The 22954-nt window shown below is 58.1% G+C and overlaps 2 protein-coding genes across 2 annotated transcripts in view; both read left to right on the forward strand.

Moving 5' to 3' along the window:
• LOC306816407 (IQ motif and SEC7 domain-containing protein 1-like) overlaps positions 1 to 633 on the forward strand; it is a 36132-nt gene extending 35499 nt beyond the window's left edge. Inside the window, 1 exon segment of the mRNA XM_079332846.1 lies at positions 2 to 633. Within this exon segment, the coding sequence (XP_079188972.1) occupies positions 2 to 541 (540 nt within the window). The 3' untranslated portion in view covers positions 542 to 633.
• Positions 634 to 3238: 2605 nt separating this feature from the next.
• On the forward strand, positions 3239 to 22842 carry LOC306816408 (lysine-specific demethylase 5C-like; the record flags this gene model as incomplete). Its single annotated transcript, XM_079332847.1, has 11 exons — positions 3239 to 4196; positions 6603 to 6680; positions 6765 to 6887; positions 8921 to 9091; positions 9163 to 9297; positions 11283 to 11406; positions 13902 to 14041; positions 17136 to 17294; positions 18330 to 18449; positions 20171 to 20329; positions 22788 to 22842. Coding segments are annotated over exons 1-11 (1864 nt in total), but the record flags the coding sequence as incomplete, so codon positions are not given.
• Positions 22843 to 22954: the final 112 nt, after the last annotated feature.

Genomic DNA, 22954 nt, shown 5'->3' on the forward strand with positions numbered 1-22954 from the left:
CCCCCCCCAGCAGCACGGCCCCCCCGGGGGGGGGTTCCCCCCGCCGCACCCCCATTACACGCTGCACCGGCCCGGCAAGAGGGGGGGGGCTCCGCCCGGCGCCCCCCGGCAGCCGCTGTCGCCCCTGCCCCTCTACAGCCCCGCGCCCGCGCACCACGGGCTGTCGCACGCCTACCCCCCCGCGCCCCCCCCGCACCACCACCCCCCGCCGCCCCCCGCCCCCGCCAAGCATTTCGTGTTCGGGGGGGGCGGCGGCGGAGTGGGGGGGGGCCCGGCCGGGGGGGCCCTGCGGGGAGGGGGGGGCGGCGGAGGGGGGGCGGCGCCCCCGCCCCATCACCACCATCATCATCATCACCACCACCACGCGCCCCCTCCCCACTCGCCCATTCCCCCCCACCCTTCCTACCCCCCCTTGCCGCCCCCCTCGCCCCACACCCCTCTCAGCCCCCACTCGCCCGCCGGCCCCACCTCGCCCCTGGCCCAGGCAGGCCAGGGCCCCCCCAAACCCAAGGGGGGGAACCGCATCAGCACGGTGGTCTGAGCCCCCCCCCCCGCCCCCCCGGCAGTGCCCGGACACAGCTCGTGGCAGCGATGGACGGCGCCGGCCTGCTGGACGCGGTGGTTATTTTGTAACCCCCCCCATTCCTCCCCCCCCCCCCCAAAATCCCACCACAACACTCCCACCCCCCCAAAAAAAAAAACCAACCTGCACGTGGCTCGTGTTTGGCTGCTCGCGCCCACCCCCCGGGGGTGAAAAGGGACACCGGTGTCCCCCCCGCCATCCCGGGGGTCCGGTGGCGATGCTGCCCCCCCTCCCCACCCAATTCCCCCCCACCCTTTCGTTCCCAGCTCAGGCTGAATGTCACATGGCACTTTAACCTCTCCCCCCTCCTCCCCCAGCCCCCCCCCGGCCGCCTGGGGTCACCCCGGGGGTTTTTGTGGGGGGGGGTCCCAGGCGGCCGGGTCCCCCCCCCGGGGAGCCCCCCAGGCACCCGCATGCGCCCGCGCCGGGCCCTGTATATAAGAGACTGTATATTTGATGCTTCATAAACGGACCGGCCGGCCCCGCCCCCGAGCTGTTTTTGGGGGGTCTGGGGGGTCTGGGGTGGGGCGAGGACACGGCTATAGGCGATGGGGAGATGGGCAAGGGGGGTTAAAGGGATTGGGAGGTGTAGGGGCCCTCGGGTATAGGGGGCTGTAATAGGGACTGTGAGGGTGTGGAGGTGATGGGGGCTATAGGGGCTCCAGGGGTCCGGGGTGCTATAGGGGCTGTGGGGTCTATAGGGGCCATAGGGGCTGTAGGGTCCATGGGGTCCTGGGTGCTATAGGGGTGTATAGGGGCCATGAGGGCTATAGAGGGGCTCCAGGGATCCTCTGTGCTATAGGGGCTATGGGATCTATGGGGGCTATAGGGGTTCTGGGGGATCCAGGGGTCCTGGGTGCTATAGGGGCTGTGGGGTGTATAGGGTCCATAGGGTCTATAGGGGTCCTGGGGGATCCAGGGGTCCTTGGGGTTATAGGGGCCATAGGGGCTCCAGGGGTCCAGGGTGCTATAGGGGCCATGGTGGCTATAGGGGCCATAGGGGCTGTAGGGTCCATGGGGTCCTGGGTGCTATAGGGACTGTGGGGGCTATAGGGGTCCTGGGAACTCCAGGGGTCCTGGGTGCTATAGGAGCTATGGGGGCTATAGGGATATAGGGAGGCTATAGAGACCATGGGGGCTATAGGGGCTATAGAGACCATGGGGGCTATGTGGGTTATAGGGGCCATGGGGGCTATAGGGGCCATGGGGGCTATGGGGGCTATAGGGTCTATGGGGGCTATGGGGGCTATAGGGGCTATGGGGGCTATGGGGGCTATGGGGGCTATGGGGGCTATAGGGGCTATAGGTCCCTATAAAGGGACCATGGGGGCTCCAGGAGTCCTGGATGCTATAGGGGCCATGGAGGCTATAGGGTTTATGGGCATTATAGGGGCCATGGGGGTTATAGGGTCGATTGAGGCTATAGGGGCCTTGGGGACTATAGAGACTATGGGGTCTATAGGGGTCATGGGGGTTCCAGGGGTCCTGGATGTTATAGGGGCCATGGAGGCTATAGGGTCTATGGGGGCTGTAGGGATATAGGGATGCTATAGAGACCATGGGGGCTATAGGGGCTATGGGGGTTCTAGAGGACCTGGGGATCCTTAGGGGCTGCAGGGCTATAGGAGATTCAAGGGTCTTGTGTGTTTGTTGGGGTCCTGGGTGGTCCATAGGGGTCCTGACAGTCCATGGGCTCCAAAGGCTTCCATGGGGATCCTGGGGTCCTACAGGCCCCATAGCGATTCATGGGGAGGGGTCCATGGGTGTCAGTGGGGGTTTATAGTTTCCAAAGGGGTCCCAGGGGTCTATAGGGTCCATGGGGCTCTATAGGATGCATGAGGGCCCCTGGGGGTCCTGAGGAGTCCATAGGGGTCTATAGGGTCCATGGAGGTCATGGGGACACCAAAGATACCTATAGGGTCCATGGGGCTCTATAGGATGCATGAGGGTCACAGGGGGTCCGTAAGGATCTATAGGGTCCATAAGGGTCCCTGGGGGTCTATAGGGTCTATGAGAGACCCTGGGGTTCCATAAGGGTCTATAGGGTCCATGAGGGTCCCAGGGGCTCCATAGGGGTCTATAGGGTCCATAATGGCTCCTGGGGGTCCATAAGGGTCTATAGGGTCCATGAGGGTCCCAGGGGGTCCATAGGGGTCTATAGGGTCCATAATGGTTCCTGGGGGTCCATAGGGCTCTATAGGGTCCATGGGGGTCCCAGCAGGTCCCGGGGGTCTCGAGGAGGCCGCAGAGACTCAAAGGGGCGTGGTCAAAGGGGGTGTGGCTCAATAAAATCCCCGCCCCTCCCTGTGACCCCGCCCTCCCCGCTGCCGCCGGGCGCGCATGCGCGGTGCGTCCCTTTAAACGTGCACAACAAGTCCCGGCTCCTCCGCTGACCCAGCCGCGGAGGCGAGCGGTGCCGTGAATCCCTGCGCTGCGAAAGAGGCGGAGTCTGAGGACTATTTCTCTATCCCTCATCCCACCACACCGCGTCTCGCCACCCGGGCCGCGGCGGGGGCGCTCCGGTGCCGTTCTCCCCTCTCCCGGTTCCCGCCCTCGCCGGCGTTCGCGGCGCTGTGGCGGCGCTCGGCGCCCGTGCCGGTCCCGCGGCGGAAGGACACGCGCTCTTGCCGCACCGCCCGGGGCGGCGTGCGCGGCCGCGCCTGCGCAGTGCGCGCGTGCGCGCGGGCGGGGGGCGGGCGGCAGGAGGAGGAGGATCCAAGATGGCGGCGGCGGCCCGGCCGGGGGGACCGGGCAAGCCTCGGGTGTGAGGCGGGCGGCGCGCGGCGCGGCGGGGCTGGAAGGGCCGGAGGGGCGGCGCAGGGACCGCGGAGGGGCCGGCGGGTCGGCGGAGCTCGCGGGTGCCGTCCTGACCCCCCCTTTCCCCGCGGTTCGGGGGAGGGGGGGCGGCCCGCGGCCTGTGAGGGGGCGGCGCGGGGGCGGCGGGGCCTCCATGGCCCCCTGAGGGGGTCCCCGCGGGCAACCCGGGAACCCGCCGCTCCCCTCGGTGCGAGGCATGGAGGAGGCGGAGCAGCAGCGCGCAGGGGGCGGCTGGGCCGAGTGGGGGCCCGGCCCGGGGGGGTCCCCGCCGTGGGCGCCCCCCCCGCCGCCCGACGGGGACGAGGAGCCCAAGCGCGGCCGCGGCGCCGAGTGGGGCGGCCCGGAGCCCCCCGGGGACGCGGGGCCGGCCCGGGCGGCGGCGGCGGCGGCGCCCCCCAAAGCGGCGGGGGACGAGAAGGCCGCGAGCACCGCGCGGCCCCCCCGGGCCGGGGCCGAGGCGCGGGGAAAGGGCGCGGGGGGAGCCGGCAAAGGGCCCGGCAAAGCGGCGGCGGGAGAGGAGCGCAGCCCCCGCAAAGCCCCCGAGGAGCGCGGGGCCCGCGGCGGGGAGCGGCCCGGCCCCGAGGACAAGCCCCGGCGGGCGCTGGCGGGTCCCCGCGGCGGGGCCGGCCCCGAGCAGCCCTGGGCAGAGCCCGAGCCCCCCGAGGACTTTCTGCCCCCTCCCGAGTGCCCGGTGTTCGAGCCCAGCTGGGCCGAGTTCAGCGACCCGCTGGGTTACATCGCCAAGATCCGCCCGATCGCCGAGAAAAGCGGCATCTGCAAGATACGACCCCCGGCCGTGAGTATGGGGGGGGTTCGGGGACCCCCTCACAAGGGGGGCTGGGGGTCCTGACCGGGTAGAATCGTCCCCTTGGTGAGGTTATTTCTTAATTTGGGGGGTGGTCGTTGCCCTCCCCCCACTTTCCGGAGCAGTTCGGAATTAGGGGGTGCTTGTCCCTAAATTTTCTAATTGATTTTTTTGGAGGTGTTTTATGCTGGGGAGTGATTGACCCCATGGGGTGCGACCCCTCCCCCAGTTGAGGGGGTTTAATTCTCCTCCCCCCGGAGTGATTTCTCATTTTGGGGAGTTAATGATTTGATTTATTTAATAATTTCTCATTTAGGGGGTTAGGGGGTTAATGAACCTCATTAGTGGAGTAACCCCCCCAATGCCTCAATGCATTTTCGCGGGGGGGCATTTATGGACTCGGGGGGGTAATTACCCACAGAGGGGGGCGGAAAACCTGATTTGGGGGGGTGGGCTCTGCTTGGGGGGGCGTGCGAGCCTCCCGCATATGGGGTGACCCCGGCCTGGGGCTGAATTTTGGGGTGAATTTTGGGGGTCCCGCACAGCCCAAACCTCGTGGTGGGGGAGGGGCCCCAGTCCCGTCCCCCCCGCCCCCCCATTTCCCCCCTGGTGTTTTGGGGTGGGGGGCGGTGCGAGCCGGGGGTGTCCCCGCGGGTTGCGGGGGGATCTCGGTGCCCCCCGCTGATTTCTGGGGGGGGTCCCCGCTCCTCCCCTCCCCCCCCCCCGGCGGCCTCACAACAACAACAGTGACACGGCCAATATGGCGCCGAGCCTTTGTCTGCGGGCGCGGGGGGGCCCGGCCGCTCCGGGGGGGCAACCGAGCTCGGGCAGCGACCCCCGAATGGGGGAGAACCGGGGGGGCAACATGGGGGGGGCAGATGGCGGCGGAGCCCCCCCGTCCGCACCCGCCGCGCTCCCCCCCCCCCATCATTCCCCGGTTTGTTTTATTTTATTTTTGGGGGGGGGGTCGCGCTGTGTTGTCGCCGCACTGGGGGGGTCCCTTTGTCCCCGTGGGGGGGTTTGGGGGGGGACAGGCGGGGCTGGGCCGGTTCTCCCGGCTCGGGGGGGGCAGGGTTTCCGGGAGAGCCGGGCCGGGCCGTGCTGGCGTCAGCGGCCCCGCGGGGCTGCCCCGGTGTGTGCGGGGGGAGCCCCGAATGGGGGCTGGGTGTACCCCGAATGGGGGCTGGGTGTACCCCCAGTTTGGGCTGGGTGTTCCCTGTGTCCCCAAAATTTGGGCTCTGTGTTCCCTGTGCCCCCTGAATTGGGGCTGTGTGTACCCCCAGTTTGGGCTGTGTGTTCCCTTGTCCCCCCGAATTTAGTCTGTGTTTTCTGTGTGCCCCCCAGATTTGGGCTGTGTGTCCCCTGAAATTTGGGCTGTGTGTTCCTTTGCCCCCCAAATTTGAGCTGTGTGTTCCTTTGCCCCCCACATTTGAACTGTATGTTCTCTCTGCCCCCCAAATTTGAGCTGTGTGTTCCCTGTGCCCTCCCAAAATTTTGGCTGTGTGTTCTCTATGACCCCCCAATTTCGGCTGTGTGTTCTCTGTGCCCCCCAAAATTTGAACTGTATGTTTCCTCTGCCCCCCAAAATTTGGGCTGTGTGTTCTCTGTGTCCCCCAAATTTGGGCTGTGTGTTCCCTGTGTCCCCTGAAATTTGGGCTGTGTGTTCCCTGTGCCCCCTAGATTTGAACTGTATGTTCTCTCTGCCCCCCAAATTTGAGCTGTGTGTTCTCTGTGTCCTCCAAAATTTAAACTATATGTTCCCTGTGCCCCCCCCAATTTGGGCTGTGTGTTCCCTGTGCCCCCAAAAAATTTGGGCTGTGTGTTCTCTATACCCTCGAATTTGGGCTGAGTGTTCTCTATACCCTCGAATTTTGGCTGGGTGTTCTCTGTGCCCCCCAAACTCAGGCTGTGTGTTCTCTACACACCCCCAAATTTAAACTGTATGTTCTCTGTGCCCCCACCCAAACTGAGGCTGTGTGTCCCTGTGGCCCCCAGTTTGGGCTGTGTGTTTTCCTCTATACCCCAAAATTTGGGCTGTGTGTCCCTCTGCCCCCCCAAACTCAGGCTGTATGTTCACTGTGCCCCCCCAAATTTGGGCTGTGTGTTCTCTATACCCCAAAATTTGGGTTGTGTGTTCCCTGTGCCCCCCCCTCCCCAATATGAACTGTACGTTGTTCTCTGTGCCCCCCAAATTTGGGCTGTGTGTCCTTGTGCCCCCCAAAACTCGGGCTGTGTGTTGCCTGTGCCCCCAAATTTTGGCTGTGTGTTCCCTGTGCCCCCCAAATTTGAGCTGTATGTTCCCTATGCCCCCCAAACTCGGTCTGTGTGTTCCTGTGCCCCCCAAACTCAGGCTGTGTCCCCCTCTGCCCATCCCTGACCCCCCCTTTGCCCCCCCAGGACTGGCAGCCCCCCTTTGCTGTTGAGGTCGACAACTTCAGGTTCACCCCCCGCATCCAGCGGCTCAACGAGCTGGAGGTGAGTGGGATTGGGGGGGGGGGGTTTGGGGGCTGATTTTGGGGTGTTCACAGCTCTCACCCCCATCTTTACCCCCCCCACCAGGCACAGACCAGGGTGAAGCTGAACTACCTGGACCAGATCGCCAAATTTTGGGAGATCCAGGGCTCCTCCCTCAAGATTCCCAACGTGGAGCGGCGAATCCTCGACCTCTACAGCCTCAGCAAGGTCAGGGGGGGCAGAATGGGGACCCCCACCCCTGCCTGGGGGGCACAGCTGGGTGTGGGGCTGGGGAAGATTCCCCCCTTGGTGGTAATTGCCTCTTGGTGGGGGTATTTTCCTGTTTTGGGGGTTAATTCCCCCAAAATTAGGGGTGTGTTCTTATCTGGGGAGTGATTGTTCCTCTGGGGGGTATTTTTATTGAGGGAGCAGTTGCTCCCATGGGGGTCATGTTGTTGTTTTTTTTTGTTTTTTTTTAGGAGGGTTGATTGTCTTCCTTGGGGATATTTTTCTATTTAGAAGTTTAATTATCTTTTTGGGGAAATATGTTGTTATTTTGAAAAGAGGTTCCTAATTTTGGGGGCTAATTGCCCTTGTGTGGTAAATGTTTCTATTTAGGGGGGTAATTTTTTTTTCTTAGGGGAGCATTTTCTCATCAGAGGATTAATTACTTCTGGAGGGGGGAATGTTCCCTTTTATGGGAGTTAAGTGCCCCCATGTGTTCCCATTTAGGGGATCCTGTCTCCTGTTATGGGACAACGTGCCCAGTTTTGGGGTACTCAGTGTGCCCCCACAGGGGGTGATGGGGGGGGGGTGCAAGTCCCATTTGTGGGCACAGGAGCCCCTGGGTGTCCCTGGGTGTCCCTGGGGTGTTCCTGAGCACTCATTGTCACCTCCCAGGTGGTGATGGAGGAGGGTGGCTACAAAGCCATCTACAAGGACTGGGGGTGGCCCTGGTTGGCCCTGGGTGTCCCTGGCTGGCTCTGGGTGTCCCTGGGGTGTCCCTGAGTGCTCAGTGTCACCTCCCAGGTGGTGATGGAGGAGGGTGGCTACAAAGCCATCTACAAGGACTGGGGGTGGCCCTGGTTGGCCCTGGGTGTCCCTGGGGTGTCCCTGAGTGCTCAGTGTCCCCTCACAGGGGGTAATGAAGGAGGGTGGCTGTGAGGCCATCTACAAGGGCTAGAGATGGCCATGGGTGTCCCTGGGGTGTCCCTGGACACTCAGTGTCCCCTCCCATGTGATGATAAACAGAGGTGGCTACAAGGTCATCTGCAAGGGCTAGAGATGGCCATGGGTGGCTCTGGGTGTCCCTGGGATGTTGTTCAGTGTCCCCTTGCAAGGGAGGAGGGTGGCTGGAAAGCCATTTGCAAGCACTGGAGGTGGCACTGGAGGTGGCACTGGGTGGCTCTAGGTTTGCCCTGGGTGCCTGTGTGTGTGTCCCTGGGTGTCCCTGAGCACCCAGTGTCCCCTCCCAGGGGGTGATAGAGGAGGGTGGCTGTGAGGCCATCTGCAAGGACCAGTGGTGGGCGTGCATGTCCCTGGGTGTCTCTGGGGTGTCCCTTGGTGTCCCTGAGTGTCTCTGGGGTGTCCCTTGGTGTCCCTGGGGTGTCACTCAGCCCTCAGTGTCCCTCCCAGGTGGTGATGGAGAGGGTGGCTACGAGGCCATCTGCAAGGACCGGCGATGGGTGCGCATGGCCCTGGGTGTCCCTGGGGTGTCCTTTGGTGTCCATGGGTGTCTCTGGGGTGTCCCTGGGTGTCACTCAGCCCTCAGTGTCCCTCCCAGGTGGTGATAGAGGAGGGTGGCTACGAGGCCATCTGCAAGGACCGGCGGTGGGCGCGCGTGGCCCTGGGTGTCCCTGGGTGACTCTGGGGTGTCCCTGGGTGACTCTGGGGTGTCCCTTGGTGTCCCTTAGTGTCCCTGGGGTGTCCCTGGGTGTCACTCAGCCCTCAGTGTCCCTCCCAGGTGGTGATGGAGGAGGGTGGCTACGAGGCCATCTGCAAGGACCGGCGGTGGGCGCGCGTGGCCCTGGGTGTCCCTGGGTGTCTCTGGGGTGTCCCTTGGTGTCCCTGGGGTGTCCCTGGGTGTCACTCATCCCTCAGTGTCCCTCCCAGGTGGTGATGGAGGAGGGTGGCTACGAGGCCATCTGCAAGGACCGGCGGTGGGCGCGCGTGGCCCTGGGTGTCCCTGGGTGTCTCTGGGGTGTCCCTTGGTGTCCCTGGGGTGTCCCTGGGTGTCACTCAGCCCTCAGTGTCCCTCCCAGGTGGTGATGGAGGAGGGTGGCTACGAGGCCATCTGCAAGGACCGGCGGTGGGCGCGCGTGGCCCAGCGCCTCTCGTACCCGTCGGGTAAGAACATCGGCTCGCTGCTGCGGGCGCACTACGAGCGCATCATCTACCCCTACGAGATGTACCAGTCTGGGGCCAACCTGGTGGTGAGTGCGGGGCCTGGGGAGGGGCTGGGGGGTCCCCAGGCCACGCTGAGGGTCCCCCCCCGTCCCTGCAGCAGTGCCAGGCGCGGCCCTTCGAGAGCGAGGAGAAGGACCGGGAGTACAAACCGCACAGCATCCCCCTGCGGCAGTCGGTGCAGCCCTCCAAGTTCAACAGCTACGGCCGACGCGCCAAGCGCCTGCAGCAGGAGGTGGGCACCCCGAAACCTGCTGGGAACCCCAGAAACCTGCTGGGAACCCCAGAAACCTGCAGGGAGACCCCAGAAATACTGCTGGGAACCCCAGAAATACTGCAGGGAACCCCAGAAACCTGCTGGGAACCCCAGAAACCTGCAGGGAGACCCAGAAATACTGCGGGGAACCCCAGAAATACTGCAGGGAACCCCAGAAATACTGCAGGGAATCTCAAAAATACTGCAGGGAACCCCAGAAATACTGCAGGGAACCCCAAAAATACTGCAGGGAATCTCAAAAATACTGCAGGGAACCCCAAAAATACTGTAGAGACAGCTAAAAACACTCCTGGAACTCCAATGACCCTTCAGGGAACCCCAAAAAACCTGCAGGGAGAGCTAAAAACCTGTTGGGAACCCCAAAAAACCTGCAGGGAGACCCAAAAATACTGCAGGGAACCCCAAAAATACTGTAGGGAGAGCTAAAAACCTGCAGGGAACCCCAAAAATACTGCAGGGAGAGCTAAAAAACCTGCAGGGAGTGCTAAAAACACTCCTGGAACTCAAATGACCCTGCAGGGAACCCCAAAAATACTGCAGGGAACCCCAAAATTACTGCAGGGAGAGCTAAAAAACCTGCAGGGAGTGCTAAAAACACTCCTGGAACTCAAATGACCCTGCAGGGAACCCCAAAAATAGTGCAGGGAGACCCCAAAATAGTGCAGGGAACCCCAAAAATACTGCAGGGAACCCCAAAAATACTGTAGGGAGAGCTAAAAAACCTGCAGGGAGAGCTAAAAACCCTCCTGGAATACCAATGACCCTGCAGGGCACCCCTAAAACCTGCAGGGAACCCCAGAAACCTGCAGGGAGAGATAAAAACACTGTAGGGAAACCTATAAACCCTCCTGTAACCCCAGTGACCCTGCCTGACACCCCAAAACACCTGCAGGGAGACCCAAAAAACCTGCAGGGAGACCTAAAAACCCTCCTGGAACACCAATGACCCTGCCTGGCACCCCAAACCCTGCTGGGAGACCCCAAAAATACTGCAGGGAGACCCAAAAATACTGCAGGGAACCCCAGAAATACTGTAGGGAACCCCAGAAATACTGTAGGGAACCCCAAAAATACTGTAGGGAACCCCAGAAATACTGTAGGGACAGCTAAAAACACTCCTGGAACCCCAAAAACCTGCAGGGAACCCCAAAAAACCTGCAGGGAAAGCTAAAAACCTGGAGGGAACCCCAAAACCCTGCAGGGAGAGCTAAAAATACTGTAGGGAAAGCTAAAATCACTGTAGGGAACCCCAAATACTCTGCATGGAGACCCAAAAACCCTCCTGGAACCACAAACACCCTCCTGGAAACCATGGAACCCCAAAAACCCTGTAGGGAAACTTAAAAAACACTGTATGGAAACCTAAAAACACTGAATGGAGACCTAAAACCTCTCATGGAACCCCAAAAATGTGCATGGAGCCCAAAAAACCCTGTTGGGAACCCCAAAAACCTCTCATGGAGCCCCAAAAAACTTGTAGGGAAACATAAAAACCCTCCTGGAACCTCAGTGACCCTGCCTGTCACCCCAAAAACCCTGTATGGAACCCCAAAAACCCTGTAGGGAAACCTAAAAACCCTGTAGGGAAACCTAAAAACACTGCATGGAACCCCAAAAATCCTGTAGGGAACCTCAAAAACCCTGCATGGAACCCCAAACCCCTCTCCTGTCACCCCAAACCCCCTTCCTGTCCCCCCAAACCCCCTCCTGGACCCCCCAAAACCCCTCTCCTGTCCCCCCAAACCCCCTCCTGTCACCCCAAACCCCCCTCCTGTCACCCCAAACCCTCTCCTGTCACCCCAAACCCCCCTCCTGTCACCCCAAACCCCTTCCTGTCACCCCCAAACCCCCTCCTGTCACCCCAAAACCCCTCTCCTGTCCCCCCAAACCCCCTCCTGGACCCCCCAAAACCCCTCCAGTCACCCCAACCCCGTGTCCCACAGCCCGAGCCCACCGAGGAGGACATTGAGAAGAACCCTGAGCTGAAGAAGCTGCAGATCTACGGGGCCGGGCCCAAGATGCTGGGGCTGGGGCTGGTGGCCAAGGACAAGACTCTGAGGAAAAAAGGTACTGGGGACCCCCCAGGGGGGGTGCAGGGACCCCCTAAACTTTTTTGGGAACCTCTGGGTCCTTTTGGGATTTTTTTTTTTTTTTTCTGGTATGCACCTGTAATTCTTTTGGGGTGTCTTCCAAATTGTTTCAGATTCTTTAGGGTTTCTCTCTTCTCTCTGTTTTGGTTCATTTTTCTGGGGTGCCCTCCTCACTCACAGATTTTATGGGATGTCTCCTTCTCAGTTCTTTAGGAACTTTCTCTTCCCTGTTATTTATGGACAGATTTCTCCATTGCAGGACAGACACCCCCCTCCCATTTTTCAGGGATCTTTCTCCAGTTGTTCAGTAAATCCCCAGTTGTTCAGAACCCCCATAATGGTTCTGTAACCCCCTAATTGCTCAATGACCCCCCAATCATTCAGTAACCCCCCAGTCATTGGGCACCCCCCAATTTCTCAATAACCTCCAATAATTCAATAATCCCCTCATGGTTCAGCACCCCCCAATTGTTCTGTAACCCCACAATGGTTCAATAACCCACCCATGGTTCAGCACCCCCCAATTTCTCAATAACCTCCAATAATTCAATAATCCCCTCGTGGTTCAGCACCCCCCAATTGTTCTGTAACCCCACAATGGTTCAGCACCCCCCCAGTAGTTCAATAATCCCCCAATAGTTCAATAACCTCCCAATCCATCAGTACCCCTCAATCTCTCAGTAACTCTCCAATGAATCAATGATCAATTCCCCCCCAGCCCCTCAGTAGCCCCCAATAAATCAATGACCAGTAGCCCCCAATAAATCAATAACCAGTAACCCGCAATAAATCAATGATCAATACCCCAAATGCCTCAGTAACCTCCTGATAGTTCAGCAACCCCTCCCCCTCAGTAACCATCAATTGATCAATGTTCATTACACCCCAATGAATCAATGACCAATAACCCCCAATGAATCAATGACCAATAACCCCCAAAGAGTCAATGACCAATAACCCCCAATGAATCAATGACCAATAACCCCCAATGAATCAATGACCAATAACTCCCAATCGATCAATGACCAATACCCCCCAATCAATGACCAATACCCCCAATCAATGATCAATACCCCTGTCCCTGCAGACAAGGAGGGCCCTGAGTGCCCCCCCATGGTGGTGGTGAAGAAGGAGCCAACCCCCAATGAATCAATAACCAATAACCCCAATGACCAATCAGTCCCAATAGATCAATGATCAATGCCCCCCAATCAATGATCAATATCCCCCAATCAATGATCAATAACCCTGTCTCTGCAGACAAGGAGGGCCCCGAGTGCCCCCCCACGGTGGTGGTGAAGGAGGAGCCAACCCCCAATAAATCAATAACCAGTAACTCCCAATAGATCAATGACCAATACCCCCAATCAATGACCAATACCCCCCAATCAATGATCAATAACCCCCTCCCTCCCACAGACAAGGAGGGCCCCGAGTGCCCCCCCATGGTGGTGGAGAAGGAGGAACCAACCCCCAATGAATCAATGACCAATACCCCCCAATAAATCAATGACTGATAACTCCCATCAATGCCCAATCACTCCCAATAGATCAATAACCAATAACCCCACTCAGTGATCAATGCCCCTGTCCCTCCAGACAAGGAGAGCCCTGAGTGCCCCCCCATGGTGGTGGAGAAGGAGGAGCCAACCCCTAATAAATCAATGACCAATGTCCCCCAATGAATCAATGACCAATACCCCCCAATCAATGATCAGTTACTCCCATCAATAACCAATACCCCCCAATCAATGATCAACACCCTCTCCCACAGATAAGGAGGGCCCCGAGTGCCCCCCCATGGTGATGGTGAAGGATTAGCCAACTCCCAATGAATCAATGACCAATAACCCCAAATCAATCAATAACCAATACCCCCAATCAATGACCAATACCCCCCAATCAATAACCAATACCCCCAATCAGTGATCAATACCCTCTCCCACAGACAAGGAGAGGGTATTGAGTGCCCCCCCATGGTGGTGGTGAAGGAGGAGCCAACCCCCAATAAATCAATGACGAATACCCCCCAATAAATCAATGACTGATAACTCCCATCAATGCCCAATCACTTCCAATAGATCAATAACCAATAACCCCAATCAGTGATCAATACCCGTGTCCCTGCAGACAAGGAGGGCCCCGAGTGCCCCCCCATGGTGGTGGTGAAGGAGGAGCCAACCCCCAATGAATCAATGACCAATAACCCCCAATGACCAATACCCCCCAATCAATGACCAATACCCCCAATCAATGACCAATACCCCCCAATCAATGATCAATACCCCCAATCAGTGATCAATACCCCTCCCACAGACAAGGAGGGCCCCGGGTGCCCCCCCACGGTGGTGGTGAAGGAGGAGTGAACCCCCAATACCCCCCAATCAATGACCAATACCCCCCAATCAATAACCAATACCCCCCAATCAATGATCAATACCCCCAATCAGTGATCAATCCCCTCTCCCACAGACAAGGAGGGCCCCGAGTGCCCCCCCACGGTGGTGGTGAAGGAGGAGCCGCTGCCGGAGCCGCCGGAGCTGCGCCACAGCCCCGAGCCCTGCACCAAGATGACCATGAGGCTGCGCCGCAGCCACAGCAGCAGCCAGTTCGTGAGTAGGGGGCTCTGGGGGGGACCCCCAGCCTGCAGAGGGGGCAGGGGGCTGCAGGACAGGCAGGAGCTGCTCCCTGGGAGGGGCAGGGAAACCCCTCCCTCTGAATTATTATAAATTTGAAATGGACAGTGCAAACCCCTCCCTCTGAATTATTATAAATTTGAAATGGACAGTGCAAACCCCTCCCTCTGAATTATTATAAATTTGAAATGGACAGTGCAAACCCCTCCCTCTGATTTATTACAAATGTGAAATGGAGAGTGTAAACCTCCTCCCTCCGAATTATTGCAAATTTAAAATGGACAATGTGAACCCCCTTTCTCTGAATTATTATAAATTTGAAATGGAGAGTGTAAACCCCTTTTATCTGAATTATTACAAATTTGAAATGGACAGTGTAAACCCCTCCCTCTGATTTATTATAAATTTGAAATGGGCAGTGTAAACCCCCTCCCTCTGATTTATTATAAATTTGAAATGGACAGTGCAAACCCCTCCCTCTGAATTATTATAAATTTGAAATGGACAGTGCAAACCCCTCCCTCTGAATTATTATAAATTTGAAATGGACAGTGTAAACCCCTTCCTCTGAATTATTATAAATTTGAAATGGACAGTGTAAACCCCTTCCTCTGATTTATTATAAATTTAAAATGGACAGTGTAAACCTCCTCCCTCTGAATTATTACAAATTTGAAATGGAGAGTGTAAACCCCTCCCTCTGATTTATTACAAATGTAAAATGGAGAGTGCAAACCCCCTTTCTCTGAATTATTGCAAATTTGAAATGGACAGTGTAAAACCCCCTCCCTCTGATTTATTATAAATTTGAAATGGAGAGTGTAAACCCCCTTTCTCTGAATTATTATAAATTTGAAATGGAGAGTGTAAACCTTCTCCCTCTGAATTATTACAAATTTGAAATGGACAGTGTAAACCCCTCCCTCTGATTTATTATAAATTTGAAATGGGCAGTGTAAACCCCCTCCTTCTGATTTATTATAAATTGGAAATGGACAGTGCAAACCCCTCCCTCTGATATATTATAAATTTGAAATGGACAGTGTAAACCCCCTTTCTCTGAATTATTACAAATTTGAAATGGACAGTGTAAACCCCTCCCTCTGATATATTATAAATTTGAAATGGACAGTGCAAACCCCTCCCTCTGAATTATTATAAATTTGAAATGGACAGTGTAAACTCTCTCTTTCTAAATTATTACAAATTTGAAATGGACAGTGTAAACCCTCTCTTTCCAAATTATTATAACTTTAAAGTGGACAGTGTAAACTCTTTCTTTCCAAATTATTATAAATTTGAAATGGAGAGTGTAAAACCCCCTTCCTCTGAATTATTACAAATTTAAAATGGACAATGTGAACCTCCTCCCTCTGATTTATTATAAATTTAAAATGGACAGTGTAAACCCTCTCTTTCCAAATTATTATAAATTTAAAATGGACAGTGTAAACCCTCTCTTTCCAAATTATTATAAATTTAAAATGGAGAGTGTAAACCCTCTCTTTCCAAATTATTATAAATTTGAAATGGACAGTGTGGAAGGCTTGGCTCCTCCCCCTGGCTGGAGCATCTCCCAGTGGGATGATGTGATTTTATCAGTCATGCACTGGGACTCAGTGGCCATTAACAGGAGATATCTCCAGAGATCAGGATCATTGCTCACCTGGTTTAACTCCTGGCCCATTAACAGGAGATATCTCCATAGACAGCAGGGTCACTGCTCACCTGGTTTCACACCTGGCCCATTAACAGGAGATATCTCCATAGACAGCAGGGTCACTGCTCACCTGGTTTATAACACCTGGACCATTAACAGGAGATATCTCCTGGAGGGAGGATGAGCTGTGGAAAGATAAAAGATGATTGCCCCAGCTGGTTTCACACCTGGCCCATTAACAGGAGATATCCCCACAGAGATCAGGGTCACTGCTCACCTGGTTTCACACCTGGCCCATTAACAGGAGATATCTCCATAGAGAGCAGGATCATTGCTCACCTGGTTTATAACATCTGGCCCATTAACAGGAGATATCTCCAGAGATCAGGGTCACTGCTCACCTGGTTTAACACCTGGCCCATTAACAGGAGATATCTCCACAGAGAGCAGGATCACTGCTCACCTGGTTTAACACCTGGCCCATTAACAGGAGATGTCCCCACAGAGATCAGGGTCACTGCTCACCTGGTTTCACACCTGGGCCAGTAATTGGATATATCTCCACAGAGGTAAAAATCACTGTCCTACCTGGTTTATAACACCTGGCCCATTAACAGGAGATATCTCCTGGAGGGAGGATGGGATGTGAAAAGATGATTGCCCCAGCTGGTTTCACATCTGGCCCATTAACAGGAGATATCTCTGTTAAGAGAAGTAAAAATCACTGCCCCAGCTGGTTTATAACACCTGGCCCATTAACAGGAGATATCTCCAGAAAGAACAGGATCACTGCTCACCTGGTTTCACACCTGGCCCATTAACAGGAGATATCTCCTGGAGAGAGGATGGGCTGTAGGAAATATAAAGATGATTGCCCCACCTGGTTTATAACACCTGGCCCATTAATAGGAGATATCTCCACAGAGATCAGGATCACTGCTCACCTGGTTTCACACCTGGCCCATTAACAGAAGATATCTCCACAGAGATCAGGATCACTGCTCACCTGGTTTCACACCTGGCCCATTAACAGGAGATATCTTCAGAGATCAGGATCAGTGGTCACCTGGCCCATTAACAGGAGATATCTCCTGGAGGGAGGATGAGCTGTGGAAAGATAAAGATGATTGCCCCAGCTGGTTTCACACCTGGCCCATTAACAGGAGATACCTGAACAGAGATCAGGGTCACTGCTCACCTGGTTTCACACCTGGCCCATTAACAGGAGATACCTGAACAGAGATCAGGGTCACTGCTCACCTGGTTTCACACCTGGCCCATTAGCAGATAGTATGTGCCACAGTGATCAAGGGCTGAACAGTTGCTGATAGAATACACACTCCTGGCCACATGAACCCCACACACCCCCTCCTCAAAATCCCCCAAATCCCCCAATCCCCACCCCCTCAGGTGGAGTCGTACGTGTGCCGGATCTGCTCGCGGGGTGACGAGGACGACAAGCTGCTGCTGTGCGACGGCTGCGACGACAACTACCACATCTTCTGCCTGCTGCCCCCCCTGCCCGAGATCCCCAAGGGCATCTGGCGCTGCCCCAAATGCGTCATGGCGGTGAGGGGACCCCCGGGACCCCCGGGGTGGGGCACGGCCCGGCTGGGGGCTGGGGACCGGATCTGGGGGGCTGGGGTCCTGATCTGTGGGGTGGGACCCCCTGATGTATGGGGCTGGGACCCTGATCTGTGGGGCTGGGACCCCCTGATCTGTGGGGCTGGGATCCTGATCTGTGGGGCTGGGATCCTGATCTGTGGGACTGGGACCCCCTGATCTGTGGGGCTGGGACCCCCTGATCTGTGGGGCTGGGATCCTGATCTGTAGGGTTGGGATTCTGATCTGTGGGGCTGAGACCCCCTGATCTATGGGGCTGGGGTCCCCCCTGATCTGTGGGGCTGGGGTCCCCCAGCTCTGCACCCCAACCCTCCCTGTGCCTGGGACCCCCAGTTCAGTGTCCCTGGGGCTCCTCAGACCCCCCCTGGCTGTGGCCCTGGGGCCTTGCCTGATGTCCCCAAGCCCCCTGACCTCTCCCAGTGTCTCCAGTGACCCCTCCCAGTGTCCCCCAATGATGCCTCCAAGGTCCCCAAGCCCACTGACCTTCCCAGTATCCCCAATGACCTCTCCCAATGTCCTCAAGCCCCCTGACCCCTCCCAGTGTCCCCAGTGACCCCCCCCCCAATGTCCCCAATGACCTCCCAGTGTCCCCAGTGACCCCTCCCAGTGTCCCCCAGTGATGCCTCCAAGGTCCTCAAGCCCACTGACCATCCCAGTATCCCCAGTGACCTCTCCCAATGTCCTCAAGCCCCCTGACCCTTCCCAGTGTCCCCAGTGACCTCTCCCAGTATCCCCAAGCCCCCTTACCCCTCTCAGTGTCCCCAGTGTCCCCAAGCCCCCCAGTGTCCCCAATGACCTCTCCCAGTATCCCCAAGCCCCCTGACCCCTCTCAGTGTCCCCAGGGACCCCCCCCAGTGTCCCCAAGCCCTCCGGTGTCCCCAATGGCCTCTCCTATTGTCCCAAATGACCCCTCCCAGTGTCCCCAAGCCCCCCGGTGTCCCCAAGCCCCCCGGTGTCCCCCCTGACCCCCGTGTCCCCCAGGAGTGCAAGCGGCCCCCGGAGGCGTTTGGCTTCGAGCAGGCGACGCGCGAGTACACGCTGCAGAGCTTCGGGGAGATGGCCGACGCCTTCAAGGCTGACTACTTCAACATGCCCGTGCACGTGAGCCCAAACACACACCTGGAACCCCAAAACACACCTGAATCCTCCCCAAAACCCACCTGGATTCCCCCTGAGCCCCCCCCCAAAACCCACCTGAGCTCACTCCCTGTGCTGAGATGGCTGACGCCTTCAAGGCTGACTGCTTTAACATGCCCGTGCACGTGAGCCCAAACACACACCTGGAACCCCAAAAAATACACCTGGATCCCCAAAAAACACACCCTGATCACCCCTGAACCCCCTGAGCCCCACCCCAAAACCCTCCTGAGTCCCCCAAAACCCCCAGATCTCCATCCCTTTAATGAGGTGGGTGAAGCCTTCAAGGCTGACTAGTTCAACGTGCCCGTGCACGTGAGCCCAAACACCTGGATCCTCAAAAAACCCACCAGGATCACCCCTGAACCCCCTGAGCTCCACCCCAAAACCCCCCTGAGCCCACCCAAACCCACCTGAGCTCACTCCTTGTACTGAGATGGCCGACGCCTTCAAGGCTGACTGCTTTAACATGCCCGTGCACGTGAGCCCAAACACCTGGATCACCCCAAAACACACCTGGGTCACCCCTGAACACCCTGAGCCCCCCAAACCCACCAATCCCCCAAAACCCCCAGATCTCCGTCCCTTTAATGAGGTGGGTGAAGCCTTCAAGGCTGACATCTTCAACATACCTGTGCATGTGAACCCCAAAAAACACACCTGGAACCCCCAAAAACACACCTGGATCACCCCAAAAACACACCTGGATCCCCCCAAAACCCCCAGAGTCCCCCATATCTCTCCCCTATTAATGAGGTGGGTGAAGCCTTCAAGGCTGATTCCTTCAATCTGCCCATCCACGTGAGCCCCTCAAAGCTCTCATGATCCCCCCAAAACCCCTCTGGATACCCCAAAAAATTCCCTGGATCCCCCAAAATCCACCTGGATCCCCCCTGAACCCATCTGGATCCCCCCAAAACCCACCAGGCGGAGAAATTCCAGCACCTGGTGAACAGCCCCCAAAACCCCCCAAAATCTCCCCCAAAACCCCCCAAATCCCCCCCACCCCCCCCCAAAGCCCCCTGCCCACAGATGGTGCCCACGGAGCTGTTGGAAAAGTTCCAGCACTTGAACAAACTCCAAATCCCCCCAAAAAACCTCAAACCTCCCCCAAATGCCCCCCAAATGTCCCCCAAGCCCCCCCTGAAGCCCCCTGCCCGCAGATGGTGCCCACGGAGCTGGTGGAGAAGGAGTTCTGGCACCTGGTGAACAACCTCCAGATCCTCCCAGAAATCCCCCAAACCCCTCCAAAATCCCACTCCAAGACCCTCAAACATCCCCTAAAAACTCCCAACCCCCACCAGATCCCCTCCCCACCCCTCCTGAAGCCCCCTGCCCGCAGATGGTGCCTGTGGAGCAGATGGAGAAGGAGTTTTGGCACCTGTTGAACAGCCCCCAAATCCCCCCCAAAAAACCCAGAAATCTCCCCCCAAAACCCCATCCCCCAAACCCTCAAACATCCCCCAAAAACTCCCAAATCTCCCCAAATCCCCTCCCTGCCCACAGATGGTGCCTATGGCTCTGGTGGAAAAGTTTTGGCGCCTGGTCAACAACCTCCATATCCCCCCCAAAAAACCGCAGAAATCTCCCCCAGATTCCCTCAAGCCTCCCCCAAAACCCCTCAAACCTCCCCCAAATCCCAGCCAACCCTCCCCCAAGCCCCCCCTGAAGCCCCCTGCCCGCAGATGGTGCCCACGGAGCTGGTGGAGAAGGAGTTCTGGCGGCTGGTGAACAGCATTGAGGAGGACGTGACGGTCGAGTACGGCGCCGACATCCACTCCAAGGAGTTCGGCTCCGGCTTCCCCGTGCGCGACGGCAAACGGCGCCTGTCCCCCGAGGAGGAGGTGGGACACCACTGTCACCTTCCCCATGCGCATTGTCACCCTCCCCTGGGTGCTGTCACCTTCCCCGTGCCCATTGTCACCTTCCCCAGGGCATTGTCACCTTCCTCTGGGGCACTGTCACCTTCCCCATGCGCATTGTCACCCTCCCCTGGGTGCTGTCACCTTCCCCGTGCCCATTGTCACCTTCCCCAGGGCATTGTCACCTTCCTCTGGGGCATTGTCACGCAAACGGCGCCTGTCCCCCGAGGAGGAGGTGGGACAGCACTGTCACCTTCCTCAGGGGCATTGTCACCATCCCCTGGGGCATTGTCACCTTCCCCAGGGTGCTGTCACCTTCCCCTGGGCACTGTAACCCCTGCCAGGGCCATTGTCACCTTCCCCTAGGACACTGTCACCTTCCCCTGGGTGCTGTCTCCTTCCCCGTGCAAGACGGGGAAACAGCGCCTGTCCCCCGAGGAGGAGGTGGGACAGCACTGTCACCCCTGCCAGGGCATTGTCACCTTCCCTGGGGCACTGTCACCCCTGCCTGGGCATTGTCACCATCCCCTGGGGCACTGTCACCTTCCCCTGGGCACTATAACCCCTGCCAGGGCCATTGTCACCTTCCTCTGGGGCATTGTCACCTTCCCCGTGCGCGACGGCAAACGGCGCCTGTCCCCCGAGGAGGAGGTGGGACAGCACTGTCACCTACCCCTGTGGACATTGTCACCATCCTCTGGGGCATTGTCACCTTCCCCTGGGGCACTGTCACCCCTGCCTGGGCCATTGTCAACTTCCCCGTGCCCATTGTCACCTTCCCCATGCGCGACAGAAAACGGCGCCTGTCCCCCGAAGAGGAGGTGGGACAGCACTGTCACCTCCCCTGGGGCATTGTCACCTTCCCCTGTGGGCATTGTCACCTTCCTCTGGGGCATTGTCACCTTCCCCATGCGCGATGGCAAACGTCGCCTGTGCCCCGAGGAGGAGGTGGGACAGCACTGTCACCTGCCCCTGTGGGCATTGTCACCATCCCCTGGGGCATTGTCACCTTCCTCTGGGCACTATAACCCCTGCCAGGGCCATTGTCACCCCTGCCAGGGCCATTGTCACCTTCCCCCGGGGTATTGTCACCTCCCCCACGGCCCTCCCTGGGGCCATTGTCATCTCCCTTGTGGGCATTGTCACCTTCCCCAGGGCCGTTGTCACCTTCCCCCAGGACACTGTCACCTTCCCCAGGGCCATTGTCACCTGCCCCTGGGGTGCTGTCACCTCCCTAGGGTTCTGTCACCTCCACTGTGGGGCACTGTCACCTCCCCTGGGGTGTTGTCACCTTGCCTAGGGGTGTTGTCAGCTCCCTGGGGCATTGTCACCTCCCTGGGGAGCACAGTGTCCCCTGTCCCCATGGGTGTTCCTATCCCCCGAGGAGGAAGTGGGGCAGCCATTGTCACCTTCCCCAGGGCATTGTCATCCCTGCCAGGGCCATTGTCACCTTCCCCTGGGCCATTGTCACCTCCCCTGTGGGCATTGTCACCTGCCCCGTGGGGCACTGTCACCTCCCTGGGGCACTGTCACCTCCCTGAGAAGGAGGTAGGACAGGCCACTGTCACCTCCCCCAGGGCCATTGTCACCTCTCTGTGGCACTGTCACTTCCCCCTGGGGGCACAGTGTCCCCTGTCCCCATGGGTGTCCCTGTCCCCATGAGGATGGTGCCATGTCTCTGTCTCCATGGGGGTGATGCTGTCCCCTCTGGTGTCCCTGTCCCCATGCTGGGGGTGCTGGTGTCCCTGTCCCTTGGGTGACACTGTCCCTGCTGTCCTGGGATGTCCTTGTCCTCTCAGTGACACTGTTCCTGCTGTCCCTGTGTCCCATGGTGGGTGACACTGTCCCCATGAGGGGTGATGCTGTCCCTCTGTCCCCAGGAGGGGTGATGCCATTCCCCTGTCCCCTGGGTGACACTGTCCCTACTGTCCCCGTGTCCCCATGGCAGGTGATGCTGTCCCTGTCCCCATGTCCCCTGTCCCTTGGGTGACACTGGCTCTGTCCCCAGGAGTATGTGGGCAGCAGCTGGAACGTGAATGTGACCCTGTCCCTGTGTCCCCATGTCCCCTGGTGACCTGTCACTGTCCCCTGGGTGACACTGTCTCTGTCCCCAGGACTATGTAGGCAGCAGCTGGAACGTGAATGTGACCGTGTCCCCATGTCCCCTGGTGACCTGTCCCTGTCCCCTGGGTGACCCTGTCTCCACTGTCTCTGTCCCCATACGGGGGTGACCTGTCCCTGTCTCAGTGTCCCCCTGTCCCCTGTGTGACCCTGTCCCCAGGAGTACGCGGGCAGTGGCTGGAACCTGGACGTGACCCTGTCCATGTCCCCATGGGGGGGTGACACTGTCCCTGTCCCTGTGGTCACACTGTCCCTGTCCCTGTGTGACCCTGTTCCCCATGTCCCCTGTGTGACCCTGTCCCTGTCCCCATGTCCCCAGGAGTACGTGGGCAGCGGCTGGAACCTGAACGTGATGCTGTCCCTGTGTCCCCATGGTGGGGGTGGCACTGTGGTCACACTGTCCCTGTCCCTCTGTCCCATGTCCCCAGGAGTATGCGGGCAGCGGCTGGAACCTGAACGTGATGCTGTCCCTGTGTCCCGTGGTGG

This window comes from Erithacus rubecula (assembly GCF_903797595.1).
Source record: "Erithacus rubecula genome assembly, contig: scaffold_568_arrow_ctg1, whole genome shotgun sequence".
NCBI lineage: Eukaryota > Metazoa > Chordata > Aves > Passeriformes > Muscicapidae > Erithacus > Erithacus rubecula.